At 39.0% G+C, this 21,100-nt stretch overlaps 1 protein-coding gene across 6 annotated transcripts; it reads right to left on the reverse strand.

The window, feature by feature from the left end:
* Positions 1-573: 573 nt before the first annotated feature.
* mvd (mevalonate diphosphate decarboxylase) lies at positions 574-17,988 on the reverse strand. 6 transcript variants are annotated; one of them, XM_004913561.4, is made up of 11 exons: positions 17,898-17,988; positions 17,405-17,486; positions 15,515-15,585; positions 14,172-14,286; positions 13,056-13,202; positions 11,541-11,740; positions 10,062-10,136; positions 7,141-7,359; positions 6,846-6,961; positions 2,117-2,225; positions 574-2,022 (listed from the first exon to the last, which is right to left on the reverse strand). In XM_004913561.4, exons 1-11 carry the CDS (start codon positions 17,934-17,936, stop codon positions 1,942-1,944), a joined length of 1,254 nt encoding a protein of 417 aa, XP_004913618.2. In that variant the 5' UTR covers positions 17,937-17,988; the 3' UTR covers positions 574-1,941. The 6 variants fall into 6 exon arrangements, with proteins under 6 accessions (XP_004913618.2, XP_004913622.3, XP_004913619.2 ...); XM_004913565.4 differs by having other exon boundaries at positions 17,405-17,483; positions 17,898-17,964; XM_004913562.4 differs by having other exon boundaries at positions 17,821-17,913.
* Positions 17,989-21,100: the final 3,112 nt, after the last annotated feature.

Raw genomic sequence — 21,100 nt, forward strand, 5'->3', positions numbered from 1 at the left:
GAGGAGATTAGTCGCCTGCTGCAATAAAGATTTTTCGCGGGGCGACTAATCTCCCCATCTGTCACCTCACTATAAGGGTGAAGACACACTGAGCTACTAGTAGCAGCTACTTGTTGTGGCTACTAAAATAGACAATGCTGATCATTTACGGATAACTGTCTCAGTATTGTCTATGGCAAGGTATTGTCTGGAGTTTAGTAGCAGTGAAAAACTAGCTGCTACTAGTAGCTCAGTGTGTCTTCACCCAAGGAGGCATAGGCACATAGCAGATAACACACTATTGTATTCTACAGAGTTTATCCATGATCTGCTATGTAACCTGTGCCTTTTCTCCTTTTTCCAACTTGAATGGCTGCCCCCATGGTTACACAGCAGCTTATTAATATTAACTATAGTAATGACACTGAAGCAAACACACAACTTTTACCAATACAGGGCAACAGTACATCATATTTTAATTACTTACATTTTTTGGTGTGACTTTTCCTTTAACCTGCCTGTATGTTTTTGGAGTGTGGAAGGAAACTGGTGTACCTGGTGGAAACACACGCAGACACAGGGAGAACATAAAAACTCCTTGCACGTAATTTTTATTAATCATTAACTGGCATATTCTGTAATGACAAAACATGAGGTAATCTGCCAATACAATTTTACAAAATTTTCAACTATGATATTAATATCTATAAAATTACAAACCTCAATAGTCAAAACATGTTTTAAACTAAGTCATGCTGGGGTGAAGCAAAAAAACAAAACAAAAAACAAACCTTATTACAAGTGTCAGTATAATGCAATACCATAAAAGGGTTGGAAATGTATTGAATTCTTTATAACAGTGATCCCCAACCCCTTGAATGTTGCTCCCAGTTGCCTCAAAGCAAGTTTTGGTTGCATAAAAACCAGGTGTACTTCCAAATAGAGCCTTCTGTAGTCTGACAATCCACAAAAATAGCCAGTAACAGCCCCACGGGGACATTTATTCTGCTTGTGTTACTTCCAAACTCTTTTTGCATTTGAATGTGGCTTATGGGTAAAAATAGTTGAAGACCCCTGTTTAAAAGAATAAGTAAACACCCTTTTTTTAAATCTCTAAAATTACTGTGTACAGTCCCCAGAATAACATACCTTTTTCCCTGCATTCAGATTCATTTTGCTTCTCTATTACAAACAGCAGGAATTACTTCCTTGTCTAGTATGAAGCTCTGTCCACTTTTGCTTTCTGAGCACTCCTTCTCTCTCTGACAATGATGACTTGAAAGAGGTGCCTATAGAGTCTGCCTAATTGATTTTAATTGGAACAAAGGCAGTGAGCATTCCCAGTAGGCACCTCTTTGAGGTCATCATAGTCAAAAAGGGGAGTGCTCAGAAAGCAAAACAGACAGAGCTTCACACTAATTCATGAAGTAACTAAAAGAACTGCTGTTCAGCTGCTTGTAATAAAGAAACAAAATAAATCAGCATGCATGGAGAAAGGTATCTTATTCTGGAGGCTGTTTAGAATAATTTACTAAATTACTACTACTAGGCTTACTAAATAAAAATGGCTCCTGGAAATCATCCAAAAAACAGGTGAGACACTAGGAAAGAAAACAGGATGGCTTTCTATGCCATATTATATTGATATAGTGCTAAAATGCCATTACTCATCTGAAAAAGAACTTCAGCTCAACAGGCAAGGAGGAAGTGGAATTCCAGAAATAATGGGATGTCATTTCCCTGAGAAAAATTCCTAACGATCATCTGATGAGCAATTCTATTACCAAACAAATGACTGTTGCCTACACCAGGAACTGCATTTTTTCTCTTGATGTGAGGACATGTCCTGCTAAAGTACCAGTGCCATCCTCTGGGAATCAGACTTTAAGCATGCCAGTGTATGGCAACATTTAAATCATTTTGAAACCGGCACTTATATAAGTCTCTTTGGTTAATGTTTTTTTAAGCACACTGTAATGGCAGCCCATCAGCATCCAAGAGATCCAGGGTAAGATCTTGTGACAGCGTGGGTCCAGGCCCCGGCTAAAAGAAAGAGGAAAATAAATTAAGTACCCCACATCTTTGACTTTGTGAATGCTCCTCTGCTGCCAGCATGCAACTGGGAGAAAATATCTACCTTAGTATAAATAATATAACGCACTCCTCCTGGATTTGGATCAGAAGCTACTATTGACTGAAGCCCCTCAGAAAGCACTGCAGAACCCACAGGTAAGCCTTTCAGGTACCTAAAATGACAGTAAAAATATAACACAAAAATGTGTATTGTGTACAAATTAAAACAGCAGATGGAAAATACAGCACTTTTGGGTTATAGAGATGAAAAGCAGGATACGAATATCCAAGCCTAGCACATTACTAATGCTGGGCCTTCTGCAAGGGTGCTATAGGGCAATTTTCAATATGAAAGAGCACCTAGGTAAATGAAGAATACAAAGTACACTGCTCACAAAAATAAAGGGAACACAAAAATAAGACATCCTAGATCTGAATTAATGAAATATTCTTATTAAATACTTTATTCTTTACATAGTTTAATGTGCTGACAACATAATCACACTAAAATTATCAATGGGAATCAAATTTATCCACCCATGGAGGCCTGGATTTGGAGTCACACTCAAAATTAAAGTGGAAAAAAAACATTACAGGCTGATCCAGCTTTGATGTAATGTCCATAAAACAAGTCAAAATGAGGCTCAGTAGTATGTGGCCCCCACGTGCCTGTATGACCTCCCTACAACACCTGGGCATGCTCCTGATGTGGTGGCGGATGGTCTCTTGAGGGATCTCCTCCCAGACTTGGACTAAAGCATCCACCAACTCCTAGCCTGTGGTGCAACGTGGCGTTGGTGGATGGAGTGAGACATGATGTCCCAGATGTGCTAAATTGGATTCAGGTGTAGAGAACAGGCGGGCCAGTCCATAGCATCAATGCCTTCGTCTTGCAGGAACTGCTGATACACTCCAGCCACATGAGGTCTAGCATTGTCTTGCATTAGGAGGAACCCAGGGCCAACTGCACCAGCATATGGTCTCACAAGGGGTCTGAGGATCTCATCTCGGTACCTAATGGCAGTCAGGCTACCTCTGGCGAGCACATGCAGGGATGTGCGGCCCCCCAAAGAAATGCCACCCCACACCATTACTGACCCACTGCCAAACTGGTCATGCTGGAGGATGTTGCAGGCAGCAGAACGTTCTCCATAGCGTCTCCAGACTCTGCCACGTCTGTCACTTGTGCTCAGTGTAAACCTGCTTTCATCTGTGAAGAGCACAGGGTGCCAGTGGAAAAATTTGCCAATCTTGGTGTTCTCTGGCAAATGCCAAACTTCCTCCACGGTGTTGGGCTGTAAGCACAACCTGCACCTGTGGACGTTAGGCCCTCATACCACCCTCATGGAGTCGTTTTTGAACGTTTGAGCAGACACATGCACATTTGTGGCCCGCTGGAGGTCATTTTGCAGGGCTCTGGTAGTGCTCCTCCTGTTCCTCCTTGCACAAAGGCGGAGGTAGCGGTCCTGCTGCTGGGTTGTTGCCCTCCTACGGCCTCCACGTCTCCTGATGTACTGGCCTGTTCCTGGTAGTGCATCCATGCTTTGGACACTACGCTAACAGACACAGCAAACCTTCTTGCCACAGCTCGCATTGATGTGCCATCCTGAATGAGCTGCACTACCTGAGCCATTTGTGTGGGTTGTAGACTCCATCTCATGCTACAACTAGAGTGAAAGCACCGCCAGCATTCAAAAGTGACCAAAACATCAGCCAGAAAGCATAGGAACTGAGAAGTGTTCTGTGGTCACCACCTGCAGAACCACTCCTTTATTGGGGATGTCTTACTAATTGCCTATAATTTCCACCTGTTGTCTAATCCATTTACACAACAGTATGTGAAATTGATTGTCAATCAGTGTTGCTACCTAAGTGGACAGTTTGATTTCACAAAAGTGTGACTGACTTGGAGTTTCATTGTGTCGTTTAAGTGTTCCCTTTATTTTTTTGAGCAGTGTATTTTTACTAGTAGGTACTTCCTTGCAGGAATAATGTATGAAAATTCAGGGCAGGCCCAGTTGCCAAGTACTTTGGCTACCAGTACCAGAGAAAGCTGTTAGTGAATATGAGAGAGGGGTGATGACTGAGGCACATTTGGTAGGATCTAAAGAGACAGTTGTAACATTTGCTGATATTTCACAGTAAAGGTAATCATAATACTGTCCCAATGCGCCCCCTAGTTTTGCTATAGAAGCTTCTGAAAAAGGTAATTGTAGATGCAAGAAAATTTACCAATGAGCATTCTACTGACCAAAAAGCTCATAATAAATGCAAGAGAAGTGACCAATGAGAACACTAATTCCCAGCATCTTACATACAGAGATAATTATGTCATTTTTTCCCCTTCATTATATGCCACAGGAATCAGACATGGGATAAAGGACAGACTTGTTCAAGCTTCCAGCTTCAATTGCAGGAACAAAGGACAGGGAGCTAGATCTGCACAGATCAGCTGGGATTCTCACTGGAGGATTTTTTTGCATTTTAATGCAGCTGCTGGTCCTGGAGATTTGGTGAAAATGTATTGTGCAATATTGCTTTAAAAATACAATCTTGATGTTGCTGGACTACAGCTCTCAGAATGTCTCAACCTTATTATATGTTACATTATTCTGGCATTTGTAGTTGAGCAGTGCAGTGCAGCAGGGCTTAGTACTCCTTTAAACATTGACAGTGGTGCACCTAGCAAAGAAATCTAAACAAAGGCATCAAGTAGAAGTCAAACATGGATGAATGTTTATACTCCCCAACTCATCACCTTATTAATGGGGCAGTTCAACGTTAAGTTAACTTTTAGTATAAAACAGAGAGTGTTCTTCTGAGATAAATTGCAGTTGGTCTTCATTTTTTATTATTTGTGTTTTTTTTTTTATTATTATTTTTTATTCAGCAGCTCTCCAGTTTGGAATTTTAGCAGCTATCTGGTTGCTAGGGTCCAATGAAACCTAGCACTTAGGCAGTGGTTTGAAATAAATAGAGACAGGAATATGAATAGTAGAGGGCCTAAATAAAAAGATATTAAAAAGCAACAATGACAATAAAATTGTAGCTTCACAGAGGCTACATTTTTTGGCTGCTGGGGCCAGTTACCCCCATTTCAAAGCTGGAAAGAGTCAGAAGAAGGCGGCAAATAATTCAAAACCAAACAAAATAAAAACCAATTTTAAATATGCTGATAATTAAGCCATTCTATACCATACTAAAAGTTAACCTGGTGAATCACCCCTTTAACTTTAGTGTATGCCTTCGATATATGAAGAACACTGTTAAACTGACATCATTTTCGATGCCACCTAAGTACTAGGTGTTAATTGTATTGTTTTCTACTGAGTTTAACATGTGTATAAGAAATTCTTTTACACAACATTTTAGATAACATTTTTTTAAATAAATATCATAAAATATAAATGTCATAATTTTTCCGTTTCTTTATTAAACTATGCCTAAAGAAAAGCGCTAATCAGTCCTGCAGTCCTTGCATTTTATAATCTACTACAGTATCATTTTAACAGGTTGGCATCAAACTGGTTACTTTTCTGCAGTTTCATTACTGTTAAAAAGTGATGTGGTAAACAAATTTAATTTACTTTACTGTAGGAACTTCAAAGTTGCACTACAAAGGGGGCAAAAAAACCAAAAGTGTAGAAACCACCGCTGTTAGCCGGAATGGTGCTCTGCCTTTGTAAAGTTACTTTGCAATTATATAGCCCAGTATGTAATGATCACATTATTTGCCTTTGCCTATTGCTAAGTTTAATACCTGTAATTATAAGCACCTGTGTAATTATATTGCTTCCTTGTCAGTAATCAAGCAGTATTGAAAGCCTATCATTTCCTGCATTGACAATGAATACATGTAACTTCTTCCACCACCCCGCCTCATCTGGTCTTTAGAGTAAACTGAGGGAAGTCCATTTTATTTTGAGGCTTGTATACTGGACCAATAACAGATGTGACACATGAAAATGGAACTGGTGTTTGTTTTATGAAGTACACACAGGTGAACTGAAGTTAGCGACTTCATATTTTTTGATTTGGCCATCCAAGTGAATGGGCAAAAAACATTACATTGCTAATTCAAGCCAATTTCACTTTCTCATATGCTAAGAAAAATGTCAGTTTACACACACACTGCAATACAATGGAAAGGAATATAGAATAAGTGGAAATTCCTCCCCAATCTTGTAGGCAATAATGAATAATACATTGGGGCAACTTTCACTCTGGGCTAAAAATTTCCTATATCTTTAAAAATTACCAGTTTATTAGAGCTTCCTATATATCTGCTATGTTTCAAATTAGGAGTGGTTGTGTCCTGACGTCACTGCTAGAAGCACAGTAGGAGGGGGATAGCCAATCACTGTGGTCACACATTCAAAGACAGGTTTCAGTTCCACCCAGCCTGTGATTGGTTCCTATCTTACAATGCAGTGTGCTGAGTGTCTCTTTTAATGTTTGTATTTTCTGCTTACCTATTCTATTATACTAGCAGAAAGGCATATTGCTCTCTGTCACACATTCAAACTTGGGTAATCTCTTAAGATCTGCTGTACCCTCAAAGCACATATAATTGGTGAGCAATCACCATACAGGAAGGCTGCATTTTATTTTTACAGCACCCTGCCCAGGGACAATTTATGGAGGTAGGGCAAATCAAGTCAATGCAGGCATAGGTAGGGGAGATATGTTTGGCTGAACATTTTTAAAACTGAAAGTATATACAGAATATGTTTATTAGAAATAAAATGGAAGGTCATGCTCCGTTAAATGTTAATGTTATCTATGATACTTACGTGTCTCCATTTGATTCTGGTGGAAAGCAGTGCTTGACAACTTCAACAAACTCATTTACAGTAGGCTCTAGCATGAAGATTACTGCATTAGGACCAGCATCAAAGCTGTATGCTACCTATGAAAATGGGAAGAACAGACAAAACTTCCTGTTAACAGAGCATATAAATAAAAGCAACAAGAAAACTGTGACAATACAAATTTTAATAACCATTTAGGTACCCTTTAAGATGGACTGCTCAGTAAAAATGCAGCAAATCACTAATGTAATACCATGCATTATGGTGCAATTCATACCTTGGTCTGTCCATAGTAGGTGTTGTATTGGTGCACCACACTAATGACACGCTGAGACACACTGTTAAGGTAAAAGATAGGAGGATATGTGTCCAGACAGGTGGCATGGAACTGATTGCTGTCCTTCATTGTCAGTTCGCCAAAAGCCTTAAAATCCTTTTTTCTGATTGACTCGATCATAGCCTCCATCCGTTCAGGCACAACTAAGTCTGCTCTAAGCTGCAAGATGAAAGTATTAGGAATAAATACATTTTAGTAAAGAAGTGGCAACTTCCATGTTGTAGCTCACACCCTTCCCAGCAGTCAGGTGATCCCCATGGAGCCAATAAAATGGCAACCATTTGGGGGTTTAAACCTTGAAAGCAAATAAGTTGCAGGTAAAACTCCCGTTGTAAAATGTAGAATTGAGCGGCAGAATTCTTAATGAATCAGATGAGATGAGAACTGAGTGTAGGACTGGCCAGACCAGAGATGACTTTGACGAAGTTGGCCAGCTTGAAGTATTTATATGAACAAACAGTCCCTGTTTTGCTTAAAATGGAAGGGCATTTCTTAATGATTATACTCAAGTGAGAAAGCCACCCATGGCTTCTTTGCCATCAAAGAAATTAAAAGGATTCTGTCATGATTTTTATGGTATACATTATTTCTAAATTTTTCTCAGTGCATTTTGCCTGATTCTGAGCTTTCAGAAGGAGCCAGCGCTACACATTATAACTGCTTTCAAGCAACTATTCAGACATGCTATTGTTTCTTCCACTCCACATTACTGGAGGTGTCATGAGCTGGACTTGGATTCTTTACTATTGAGTGCTTTTGTTATATCTACCATTTTTAGCAATACAGGTGTTAGGCAGCTGCTAAGATTCTGCTGGAGAAGCTCTACTAACTGATGCATTTTGAAAAAAACATATTTTCCCATTACAGTATTCCTTTAAACTTTGCTATATTCTGAGGTGTGAAAATAAATTAAAGAAAAAAAACCCAGACCTCCCTCTGGTTGTAAAATATAGCAAATCTTTGCCTTCATCTCATCTTATCCCACGACACTAGTCATTGCTATCTAGCTACACCACAGCCAACATATTTTTCTGCCAATTAAAGTAAAGACAGGTGAACACAGATCTTAAATAGGGAATAATATTTTTTTTGAGGAAATTGCTTTTATTTGTCACCCAGACATTCCTAGCCTGACTACAACAAACTGGTTTTGGAGTGGGGTTCTGTTTGTCACTGTTCCTTTTGCTTCACACATCGATTCAGTACTAGCAGCTTGATCATTATGTAAATGCTCTCTGATGAGATTCCTAGTAGAAAGGTTATCATTTGTTTCCCAAACAAGGGCCAAGGTGTTGTTTACTTGGCCATTTTTGACCAAAGTCAGCACCTAATATTAATTGGGCACCTTTATACCTTAGACTTCTATTGCATGTATTTCTAAAGCTGGCCATACACACAAAGGGGCAGATTTATCAAAACACGAGTTTGAATCCCGAATGGGAAAAATTCGGATCGGAAACGAAAATTTCTGAAGATCGCAAATATCACGAAAATGCTTACGAAAAAATCGTATTAGTCACAATAATATCGTATTGGCTATCCAAAGTCAAGAAATTTTCGTACCAAACTATTGTAAACAGCGGCAAAACCGGTCCGATTTTTTCACACTAAAAATACGAAAAAGTCGAAGAAAAAAAGATTGGACCGATCGAACGAACGCTTGGAGCGTTCGTGGATAAGTAAATGTGCCCCTAAGATTTTTAAAAGAAGTTTTAGTTATCGTAGGATCAATCTTAACCTGAAATCACTGTTTAAAAGTACGTTTTGCCCATCTACAAAAATGACAATTTCTAGCTAGGAAAAGTACCTGCTGGGTCCTGCAAACAACTGCACATTGGTTCTGTTTGTCACTGTTCCTTTTGCTTCACACATCGATTCAGTACTAGCAGCTTGATCATTATGTAAATGCTCTCTGATGAGATTCCTAGTAGAAAGGTTATCATTTGTTTCCCAAACAAGGGCCAAGGTGTTGTTTACTTGGCCATTTTTGACCAAAGTCAGCACCTAATATTAATTGGGCACCTTTATACCTTAGACTTCTATTGCATGTATTTCTAAAGCTGGCCATACACACAAAGGGGCAGATTTATCAAAACACGAGTTCGAATCCCGAATGGGAAAAATTCGGATCGGAAATGAAAATTTCTGAAGATCGCAAATATCACGAAAATGCTTACGAAAAAATCGTATTAGTCACAATAATATCGTATTGGCTATCCAAAGTCAAGAAATTTTCGTACCAAACTATTGTAAACAGCGGCAAAACCGGTCCGATTTTTTCACACTAAAAATACGAAAAAGTCGAAGAAAAAAAGATTGGACCGATCGAACGAACGCTTGGAGCGTTCGTGGATAAGTAAATGTGCCCCTAAGATTTTTAAAAGAAGTTTTAGTTATCGTAGGATCAATCTTAACCTGAAATCACTGTTTAAAAGTACGTTTTGCCCATCTACAAAAATGACAATTTCTAGCTAGGAAAAGTACCTGCTGGGTCCTGCAAACAACTGCACATTGGGCAAATTTAATTGCTAATGGCAACATTTATAAACCTGCCTGTCCGATTTACTGATGTCGGATCAAAAATCAATAGATGTGCGAATGTTTGGTGCCCACTAACCGTACAATAATTTGACGGATTTGTTGGATCACACTGAAATTGGTCGTTAGGGAGAGAAAAACCTTATGTGTATAGCCACCTTTACTCCCCAGTCTATCCTTTATGCAGACACAGATCATTCACAAATATTACAGACAGAAATGTGACATTGTTTACTTTGCGTGTATAAATACAAAAAATGCACAACTTTTTGATACAGAGAAAAAGGAAACCTCCCATTCATAGATAAAAATGTTTATGGTACCTTAAGCAATGGACTAGTCTCCACACTTGTCTGCATACCAGCTGTGCTGCCTACATGCTTCTTCTCTGCAGTAGCCTGGGAGGATACAAAAATGAAGTGAGCATGCAGAATAAATCATCTGAATACTGAAATTACAGGTGTCATTTCATTTGCACTTTCTGAGAAACTCTGCAGCTTTCTTTGGGTTTCTAATAATAAAATCTGTGCCCCATATTAAAAAAGGGGCAAATGACTGCATCCAGCTTAATTGATTATTTCAGACTTGGCTAGTTTGTTAAAGTAAGGCTTCTTTAGGGTATATTAAGTTTAGTTATTGTAACATTACATGTATACACTGTATCTTGTAAACCCACATAGACTGTTAACTCCATGGGGCAGGGTCCTCCTTCCCCTTGTCTCTCTGAAACATAGCTCTTAATGTTAAATGTATTTTGTATTTATTATTGTAATAAACCCGTTTGTTCTCTTTATTTATTGTTCTGCTGTACAGCGTTGCATACATAGGTAGCACTAAATAAATAAAAATGTATTTATATTATTACATTTATACATAAAACCCTGAATTAAACACAACAATCAACATTGCTATACTGCAAGATCTGTTCTGTTGTATTCCTTAATGGAGAAGGAAAGGTAAAAACTAAATAAGCTTTATCAGAAAGCTCTATATAAATACAGCCATAAGCACTCACAGAAAAGCTGCACTGAGTCCTCTATCAAAAGAAACACAGGATTTCTTGTCTTCTTATGTGTAAACATGTTCTTCACTACCATACTTCCTCTCTCAGAAAAATCATTTCCTGGGCCTGAGTCTGGGCAGCTCCCCCTCCCATAACAATTCATAAGAGCTATCAGCAGCTAGAGCTGCAACAAGGAAGCTATTGAAACCAAGCTAACATGGCAGCTGCAATCTTAAACAAACAGACAGAGTCTCTAGGGCTGTTTACTCAGGTATGGTAAAACTTTCTGAAGAATAAATATGGCGTTCTAACTTCTAAAAAGGCCTGAAGAGAAAGATAAGTAATAAAAAGTAACAATAACGAAAAATCTGAACTGCAAAGATTAATAGTTTTTTGGCTGCTGGAGGAGTTTTTTGAAAACTGGAAAGAGGCAGCAGTACCATTAAAAGTTGCTTGCTAACTTTGTGTAAGTATGGCTTAGCAAGGAGACAGGAGATCTTAAAACACTGCCACAATATTGCTATTATCTGAAATTACTAATATCATTTACATCACTGTGCATCCATTAACTAGTGTTCAATTTTATATATTTCTTGGTCTGCCATAATAGACATAGTCTATCTGCAACTGACTGTGGGCTTGTGGATTCTGGTACCTCCCACCCTATAGCTAGTATCTTGGCAAAATAAACTAGTATTATATATATATATATATATATATATATATATATTATATAATATGATCTATTTACAAAAAAACTGAATTAGCAGCGTTAAACAGTTCTTTCTGTGCCACTTACCACTAGTATTAGAACTCGTAGCTCCGGCCAGTGACTTTCAGGTTCCACTTGTTTGGCTAAGCTGTCTTTCCCATCATCCCTTTCTCCCATTACCCACTGCACAAATCCCCCATACATGCTCCTGCAGGCACTTCCAGACCCCTGCCGTGCAATCTCTGACAGCTCTCCTTCAACTCCATAAAGCTTTGCCAGGGTGTACACTAATGGACAATGAACAAAGTATTAATGGCCTGTACAAAGGAGCAGCAACTAATATTTAGTGACTGACAAGAAATGCAAATAATTCAAAAAATATCTTTAGTAATTAAAATGTTTATCATATAAATGAATCCACAGAAGCAAAGACATAACAGCAAACAAACAAATTAATTTGCATTTTACATTACGAGTTCAAAGTACAAGATTCAAAGAAAATGTATCTTTCTAATAAGTTTGAGGCTACACTAAAAGTCAAACTTTGGTAAAATTACTTGCATCTGTGGTCTGGCTGTGCAGGGCTCCATTGTGGCCTGCAACTGCTGACACTCTCTGACTTGCACATTTGAATGTCAAGCAAGTTAGGGGAGTGGCAGACTGCATGATTGTGGACATACGGACTAAATGCAGACAGCTCTGTATTCAAGGGGCACACACAGGTCTCTGTTCTACATTTTGGAGATCAGAGTCATGCAGCAATTATATATATATATATATATATATATATATATATATATATATATATAAAAATATGTAGGACAAGACACAAAGTGTGAAAAATCATGGTGGTTTGAACCCATTCACTAACTTCTTGCATTGTCCCTTCATTTGCAAAGCTAATAGCTGTGGCATTTCAATACTGGCAGCACAGGTGGTTGTCTAACTCTTTACATGTAGTGGCCAGTTTAGTTGACATAGCAGACAAAGGTGGGCTGGATTATATCAAAATGATAATGTCACATACAGCAGTCTGTGGAGCGTATAAGCAGGCAGGGGCCATAAAAATACCTTGGAGGGCAACAGGGCCCCCAGTTGGAAAGGCCTGACCTAGAATACAGAGCAATCACTTGATAAGAGAGAACTGCAAGAGGATAACTTGAACATGAGGCTGCAGATTCTAAAATACAACTAAATGTTGGATAGCTCCATTTTGACAGATTGAGAGTATTCTTCAAATTTGCTGTATCATTTCTAAAAATGATAGTAACCTAACACAATTTTGAAGTCCTGCATAACTCCTTCTGCTAGATGACTTTGATATCCATTTTTTGAAGACTCGCATGTTATTTGTACATTTTATCATAAGTTTTACATGTTGATTGATTGGATACTATAGATTACTAGAAGAGAATAAAATTTTGCATTGTTTATTATTTTAACCCAAAATGAATATACTGGTATATAGGCTATATTAATTCCAAAAAAGGCACGTTTAAGTGGACCACAGAGCTGGCAGAGAAAACACTACATGTGAGAAAGCCCTAAATGTGTTAGGAAACCAAGTAGATTTAGTGACTGAAAATACACACAACTCCTCACCAAGGCAAGCATATCCAGCTGCAGATGATGCCAGTCCAGCTGCTGTGGGAAAATTATTGACTGAACATATGTGAACCTTGTCATTTAAGATCCTTGAGACATTTTCATCACCTTCTTCATTCCTCCTTTTTCTTGCTAGACGACGAACTGCAAAGCAGAATTATGCAATAAAACTGAAAATGTGATTTCCAGCTGCCTTGAAAAGTACAAATGAGCAAAATGTTTAATATAGGTTCATGTGCTGCTTGCAGACTTCATTCTAAGACCTGCTAATGGCATATGATAGTAGTTACTTCCACAAAGACAGACGGGGCAATTAGTTGCAGCGACTTTAAAAAACCCCAGTGGTGGCTAAAAACACAGTCACAGTGAATAACTTCTGTGTAAAAGTATACAAGTCACCATTATGTTAGCGGTGGTGATTAGTTGCCATGATTGGCTTTTAAAAATTGGGCCGACTAATCGACCCCTCTGTCTCCCCCAAAGGCAATGCATTTATAATAAATTTTTTTGGTGTCACAGCTTCCCCTTAAGGACTGTGTTATCTGAGATGAAGGTCTGAGATCCAAGCTTATTAACCTTACACAGTTCATTTGTTTTTTTGAATATTTACATCTCATCTCAAGGGTCCTTGTCACCTGAGGCGGCCAAGTTGATGCCACCCTCCTCACATAGCTTTTTGCGTCAGAGGGGGGCCGTATCCCTAGTGCAGAGAGCACAATAGTGCTCCTTGCACTAGAAGAGCTGAAATTCCTATTTAAAATTTTACTTTAAGTTAACAGGAGAAGCTTTTTGCGTTGAATGTCTCAATTAGCCTCATGGCAGCAGCGCCCCTGTTTATATGGTGGAAAGAGCTAAACACTTGCCTACCTTGGCTGATGCACAGACACCAATATCTATTGCATTTTATGAAAATCCTTCAACAGAGGTTAACAATAAGGAAGCCCTCATAGCTAAGTATACATGCAGAACATACATACCTTATTTATTGCATACAGAATATGTATGTCAACTTTACTGCTATTTGAATATAACTGGAATGCTTTCCTTACCCACTTTACAAATAAGGTTCTTTATATAGTAAATACTAAAACGCCCAAAAACACTGGCACTTACTCTCACGTAGACAGGACTGCAAACGAGGGTGGCTGATGTTCTCTTCCTTGCCATTCAACCAAATCCGGTCTTCTGTAAACTCCCGACTTGCAGCAGCAGATGTTGTTGTTTTTAACTGAAAAAGTAAGAATCTTGTCTGTGGTTAAAGATGGAATGGAAACTCATAGCTATTATTATTAACATATATTTTTAAAGTGTCAATGTATCCCACAGTTCTGTAGAATAAATGGGTGTATACACTGAACATAAATATTTACATACAAAAACAAACAATAACAATACAAGAGGTGAAGAGGACCCTGCCCAAAAGCTTACTATCTTAAAAAAATTATGGTGGAATGCTTATATGGTGCCTACTTACTCCAAAATCCATCAAAAGTGTAAAATTGCTGTAAGTAGGGAATTCATTCATGAGCCAAAGCGGTCCCCGATCCGATGGCAAAATGAAAATCTGCCTAATCAACACCTGCCTGCCTTTCACCCAATAATAAATATACTTCTAAAAATCACATTGGAATGAATAAAACATGGGTTTTTATGTATCTCTAAACTCACATTTTAATAATTATACCTCTTATTGTGGGATTTATAAAGGAAAACCTTGAGACGGCTTGGGGTCAAGGTGACACTAAAACTGCCCACTCTGAATTACAGTGTAAATCAGTCTATTATTGTATACATATTGCCATAACATGATGTGTTTCTGAAAAGCACTTTATGAAAACACATTATTTGCATCTAAACTCTCTAATTAAATTTGCTCCCCCTCCACTGCCTGTGATTGTCACCATAGACACCATCTTGCTCCACTTTATATCTTCTTCTGTCATAGCTCCCTAGCTGGAACATGCACAGTTGAAGCAAGGTGCTGACCAGCTTCAACTGTGCAAGCTCAGTATGGGCAATCTGGCAGAAGAAATCACCATTTAACTATAATCTGAACCGTATGTACCAGTCAAATTAACCCACTTCAAAAATTAAAAGTGTAAATGCTGGACAGCACTGTTTTAGTGGATTTTTTGATTAGGAAAGAGGAGATGGTAAAGGCAAGGGCACACAAGGCGTATTGTCAGCCTGTGGATCGGCTGTGTGTGCCTGCACCCGGGCAGATTCAGTGTTTCTGGATGCAGACACAACTAGAAGATTATTGTTAAGCACAGGGGTAGATTGTGAGCCTGTGCATGTCCACAGGCTGACTATCTGCCCCATGTGCCCTTGCCCTAATATATTTTGTTTACATACACCTCAATTTTATTCTTCTACACCAACTGATCTATACACTACAGCACAAAATTTTTGAATGTCTAGACATTTACTGAGATTAAATAGTAGAGGTTACTAACCTGATCTTGGTGCAGTGTGACACTTAAGGAGGAGTTTATAGGCAAAATAAGTTCCTCGTTTTGTTTACCCCCTAAAAGAAAATGACATAAAAAAGTCAGTAAACATATGTCTTACAGCATTAACTCAACATAATCTAAAACAATAAATTAAAAATGATCAGCTAAGAACATCATGTTCATTATTGAAGCAAGTTGGATTAGCAATACAAAAAAATAGTGACAAAATACACAGAAGAATGAGTTTATCTATAAAGGTCACTGTCTAAAAGTCATCTTCACAACAGGAGAGGCAAAGGATTAATTTTTTGTCAGTTGACAAAAGTAGCTGCTTTCTAATAGAAATGTCGGTATGCAGTTTGACTTGTCACGGCTACAAAAGCCACGAAATAACCTTCCATAGACAATACTGAGAATTGCCTCTGCTAAAACACATGTAGAGGCAGTTATCAGGGAATGATCAGCCTTGTCTAATTTTGTAGCCGAAACAAGTAGCTGCTACAGGCTGCTTCACCCTAAAGCTGGCCATACACGCACCGATAATATCGTATGAAACCCAGTTTCGTACGATATTCGGTGCGTGTATGGCAAGTCGGTGAGTCGACCGATATCGCAGGAGGCTGCTGATATCGGGCCGATTAATAGATTTTGATCGGGCGCCATTGAAGGCGCCTGAGCAAAATCTGCCATCAGAATCGGCAGAAGGAGGTAAAAATCCTATTGTTCCTACCTCCTTATCTGTCGTTTCAGCCCTGAACAGTTAGTGGCTGATTGAACGATCTTTCATGCGACCTATGGTCGCATGAAAGATCCCAAATCGCCACGTGTGTGGCCACCTTAAGCCAGTCTCAGCTATATTCTGTCAAAGGATATTGCAAGTTAAAGTGCAAGAACAGACACACACCAACTTGGGTTGTATGGCCTCTTATAAAAAATAATTTCCTAAAATGAATATAGTTAACATATCAGAAGGAAAAGTCTGCTATTTCTAGGAGATGCTTTATTCAAGTTATATGCATGCATAAACTTTTAAAAATTAAACTTAAAGTAATACTGACATTTTCCTACAGGGCCACCCTAAGAAATCATGGGAACATATGCCTAGTAAACCAAACCCTCTCTCAGTTCCCCGCTTGCCTGGGCCCTGACGACTCAGCTGAAGCAGGCTCCAAAAAAAAGTCTACATAAATTCCACATCTGGTTAGAACCCAGTCTATCCCTTTGTTTCTCTTAACCCCACCTCTACCAGGGGGTTCCTGATTGGACTCCTCGCCCCAAAGGCAGTCCTATGTTTAATAACATGTCCGTATTTCATGATCATCTTTTGGTACAAAAGTGACACTAACCAAAGAGCGCTTTCATATACAATCAAAAGAGAGAGCTTATTCTTTTGGTCAGGCTGTGCAATCACTCATACTCTAGCTTAATGCGAGCGACAGTAATGGATCTCCACTCCCAGGCAACTAAGCCATGTCAGAGTGTCAGTAGAAAGAACATATGGGCTGGGGCAAGAGACTTGGGGGCAATTCTATACTAAAAAGCACACATTCACTACCAAATAACTGAATACCAAAGACTGATTTGTGCCTAGCACACTGTGAGCCATGAAAAAATGAGGCAGCAATCAATGCTGACATGTTCATGAAACTGACAGCAAAGTGTCTGTAAGTATTACTAGCCTAGAACAAATAATCTTATAGAGGTTAAATCTTGTACTTATCGACCATGTCAACTGAAATAAAATGCAACTTCAAGCAATGTCTAATTTATGACCCTTTTATGTTCTTAACTACAGGTACCAGCATCCTCAGCCATATGCTACAGCAAGCTAGATGTTTGCAAATGCAGGACTGTAGTGCCATATGAATGGAGGAGTTCTAATGCAGTACTTACAGTATTTGATGACAGCTATGTTAACAGGTGCAGTGCACGTCACTTTCTTCATTTCTTGTCCCCGGAAATTCCCAGACACCTGCTAGATAAAAAGCACATTTATCTCAGCCTGTTGTATTGGGTCGAAAGGGGAATCACACATTAACAACACCTTATGAAGAAACAAGGAGCACAAAAAATTAAAATAAGATTTTGCACGGAAAGCAAAGCAGGAACACACAACTATTTACTAACACAGAACAAGCCATTCACGCTGTCTAATAACGCACAAAGAACCCAATAAATAATTAGCACTGACTCCACTCGTTCAGAGTTCCTCCATCCCTTGCTGAAATATTACTCCCAGCAGCCCCGGCAAAACAAAAACATGGAAATTGCAAACGACACCCTCTCATTTAAGAGACATAAGCAAATACCTGTGACACTATTCGATTACGCTATATAATGGTAGCCCCTTCATATATCATACTTCCCACTGCCCTCGGTAACTCACTGAAAAAGCCACAGACAACGTTTCATTCTCATTGGACATGACACGACCATCAGCTGCCACATTGCCCAATCAAGATCGATCTTTGTGCTGGTCCCACCTTCGCCTCACTTATAATCCAATCGGATTTATCGGAAGACTGAAGCCTGACTTTCCCCGCCCCAAAACCCTAAAGCCTTGCGGAACTTTGTTGACAGTGTGTAGGTTTCTACTGGTGCACAATTTATTGTAGCACGGCACTTAGCTTGTGCTCATTTTCACTAGGACTGTAAATTGGAATGTTTTATGGGCAAGCTGGCGATGGTGTCGCTATATTTCAGAGAAAGATTTTGAACTGAAATCTAGTGCACTGAAATAGTGGCATTGACAGTAATTCAAGCAGCTTAAGTTGTATACAATTATTAACGCAGAAACACTGGCGTTACCATGTCCTGAGAGAGAACTAATTACCTATCATCCATGATCCAACAGTTGAAGGGCTGCAGAATTAAATGAGATAATTCACCACCAATGCATCCATCTAGCAAGGGGATTATGGGTGCCTCCAGGGCTGCCATCAGAAAGGCGCGGTTCCAAAATTTTGGCCAAACCCCTTTTGTGTGCAATATAAAAAGCTGATGTTAAGGTGGCTATACACAAGACAATTTTTTTTACTTTAAAACAACCGATTCCAGAATGATCCAATAATATTGTTAACTTATAGTTTAGTTGATGGTGTACGAACGATCGTAGGGCCACTAATTGGCTTGACATTATCGGGCAAAAAATTGATCAGCTGGGTTTTGTCGCTCATCAATGAAAACTGCCAGTTGGTGCGAGTGCCAGACATTTGTAGTTGAGCGATTGTTTCCTGCGCATGTCATGATTGCCAGCGGAAGTCAAGAGCATATACTGAAGTACACAAATGTTTTTTGTGGTGCTTATTGAAGGGTTCGCTGAAACCTACATATTACATAACTTTTAATAAAACATGTTTTTTGGAAAGTGCAGCAAGTTGCAACCATTTCCAAAATGCTGGCAAAAAAAGTGTATGGCACACACAGGGGCATGGGGCAGGCAGGAGTATGGCACACACAGAGCTTAGGACAGACAGGCACAATATGGATGTATGATCTTTCTGTATTTTACGTCAATAATACGATGACATCTTTTCAAATAATCATCCTTGGATAGCATATCGTATGGCAAACCGATCGTCAAACGATCGTTCATTGTGGAGTGAAATCGGCTCTATCTATAATAAGTCATTCATTTGAAGCAGGGGTCCCCAACCGCTGAGCCATGGACCAGTGCCGGGCTGTGGGCTGCTCTACACTGGGCCGCCTCAGTTCCTGGCTGCGGTGGATATGCAGCACACATGAAGCGCCGCGCGTATAACTGTGTAAAAGAACGTAACGCGCATATAAACAGTAATTGCGCCGTGTGCACTATCCCCCCCCAACCAGCCCTTGGAAAAATTTTCCTGCTTGAAACTTTGAAACCAGTCCTTGGTGCAAAAAAGGTTGGGGACCACTGTGCTAAACTACACAATAAAGAGGGAAGGAGCTGCTTATGTGTATTGGAAAATATACTGCCCACTTCCAGGGAGGAGAGTAAAATGCAGAAACCACTTGGCAGCTTTTGAGTTCAGAATTTTATGCATTTTGCCCTTGCTGCAATTTAAGTGTTAATTAATGTCACTTTAGGTACCTGCTTTACATTGCAATTAGATAAACACATAATATTGTCAATGAGACATATCATCTTATCACTATAATTGCAAAACTTCATTAAAACTATTATTAAAGGGAAGATTAAACAAAAGAAACAATAAAACCCCCTTTCTTACCTGATGCTGTACAGCACATACCCGTTCTTAAATATCCACAGCAATTTGTTGTCTCTTGTAACACTGTGAAAGTTAGCTCCTTTCTCGTTGGCAAAGAATAGATCAGGCTTCCAAATGGAATCCAACATGGAAGGGTCCAGATCCAAAGAATCATCTGAGTATTCGCTATATGAAAGCCGTGGAGCATTCCATTCCTCAAAAAATGTTAACTCTGTAGTCCTATAAAAATGGTAGCAACACATTCATTAGTGTCAGGTATAATAGTGATTCACTCTGTATGTTCATAGCAGATTATATAGAGTCAGGCTCCTTGTAGTTATGTGGATGCAACTGATTTTGTGCATGAAATGTGTCTGCATTTACTGAATGTGAGTGGGAGGTGTTATTTTGTTTGCTCATTTGAGGCATTTTACTTACACAAAGGGAAAAACAATATCTATTAAACCCAATTATTGTGTAGGAATGTGTAATTCATATCAAACCACATGGCAGTTGCCTTTTACATCCATAAAGGCAAATGTGCATGGTCCATACAGGAACCTGAATTCTATTCAAATTCTGTTATTTAAAAGGAAAACAGAATGAGATTCCCTGCTTATCAAATACTTTCCCCTTATGTCACTTATACAGATAGGCATCATTCAGCACTCCAGGACAACTCATTTGGCAGGAGGATGCTCGGAAATGTAGTTACACAAATAACTTTGGAGATGCCTCATCCAGTAATAACCCTTTACTTATTGTCCACCAAACCAGTATTTTGTTTGGTGTCACAGTAGCTAGCATAGCTGCCTTTCAGCCATAGGGTTCTGGGTTTGAGTTTGATCAGGACAATATCTGCATTGAGTTTATATCTTTTCCTGTGTTGTGTGTGTGTACTCTTTTATATTTTCTAGTTATAGTGGTGTGACTAATAGCACAGTAATTAGTTAATTAATATTAGCAGTCTACTAGTTGGGTATAATCAGTAGTTTATAATGAAATCCTCTGTGCCACCCAGTGCCAAACACACCCGACCCAAGTCACAGCATTCATCCACCCATCCCTGAACTCATATTTCTGAGTATATTTCTGAGTTCTGATAGAAAATCTCATTAGTACATTGCTCATCCTGCTGTTTCCATTTGCGCCATTATAGTAATTGTTGACCATTAGTTTAATCAAACAAATTGTAGCTGATGTAGTAACCATTCATAAGATTTCTGCAATGCAGGTCATGTTATCATTACATCTCTACATGACTGAAGGCAAGCACTGATATGGGGCTCAGGTTAAATATAAAGGGTGTCCTAATATTTATACACCAAGTGAAGCTTATAGTAAAATGTGTAACAAATACTCCTTCTTTTTAGCATTTCTTAGAAGTATCCAAAAGTGG

Source organism: Xenopus tropicalis, chromosome 4 (assembly GCF_000004195.4).
Source record: "Xenopus tropicalis strain Nigerian chromosome 4, UCB_Xtro_10.0, whole genome shotgun sequence".
Taxonomy (NCBI): domain Eukaryota; kingdom Metazoa; phylum Chordata; class Amphibia; order Anura; family Pipidae; genus Xenopus; species Xenopus tropicalis.

What these genes read in the sequence shown, in the direction of transcription:
- mvd (XM_004913561.4), bottom strand. Translation starts at nt 17,936, where the DNA reads ATGTCCAATGAGAATGAAACGTTGTCTGTGGCTTTTTCA. An exon ending in CGTTGTCTGTGGCTTTTTCA is followed by an intron (nt 17,487 to 17,897) that starts GTGAGTTACCGA and finishes CTTTTTATCTAG; the next exon opens with CAGGTGTCTGGGAATTTCCG. An exon ending in CATAGCTGTCATCAAATACT is followed by an intron (nt 15,586 to 17,404) that starts GTAAGTACTGCA and finishes ATTTTCTTTTAG; the next exon opens with GGGGTAAACAAAACGAGGAA.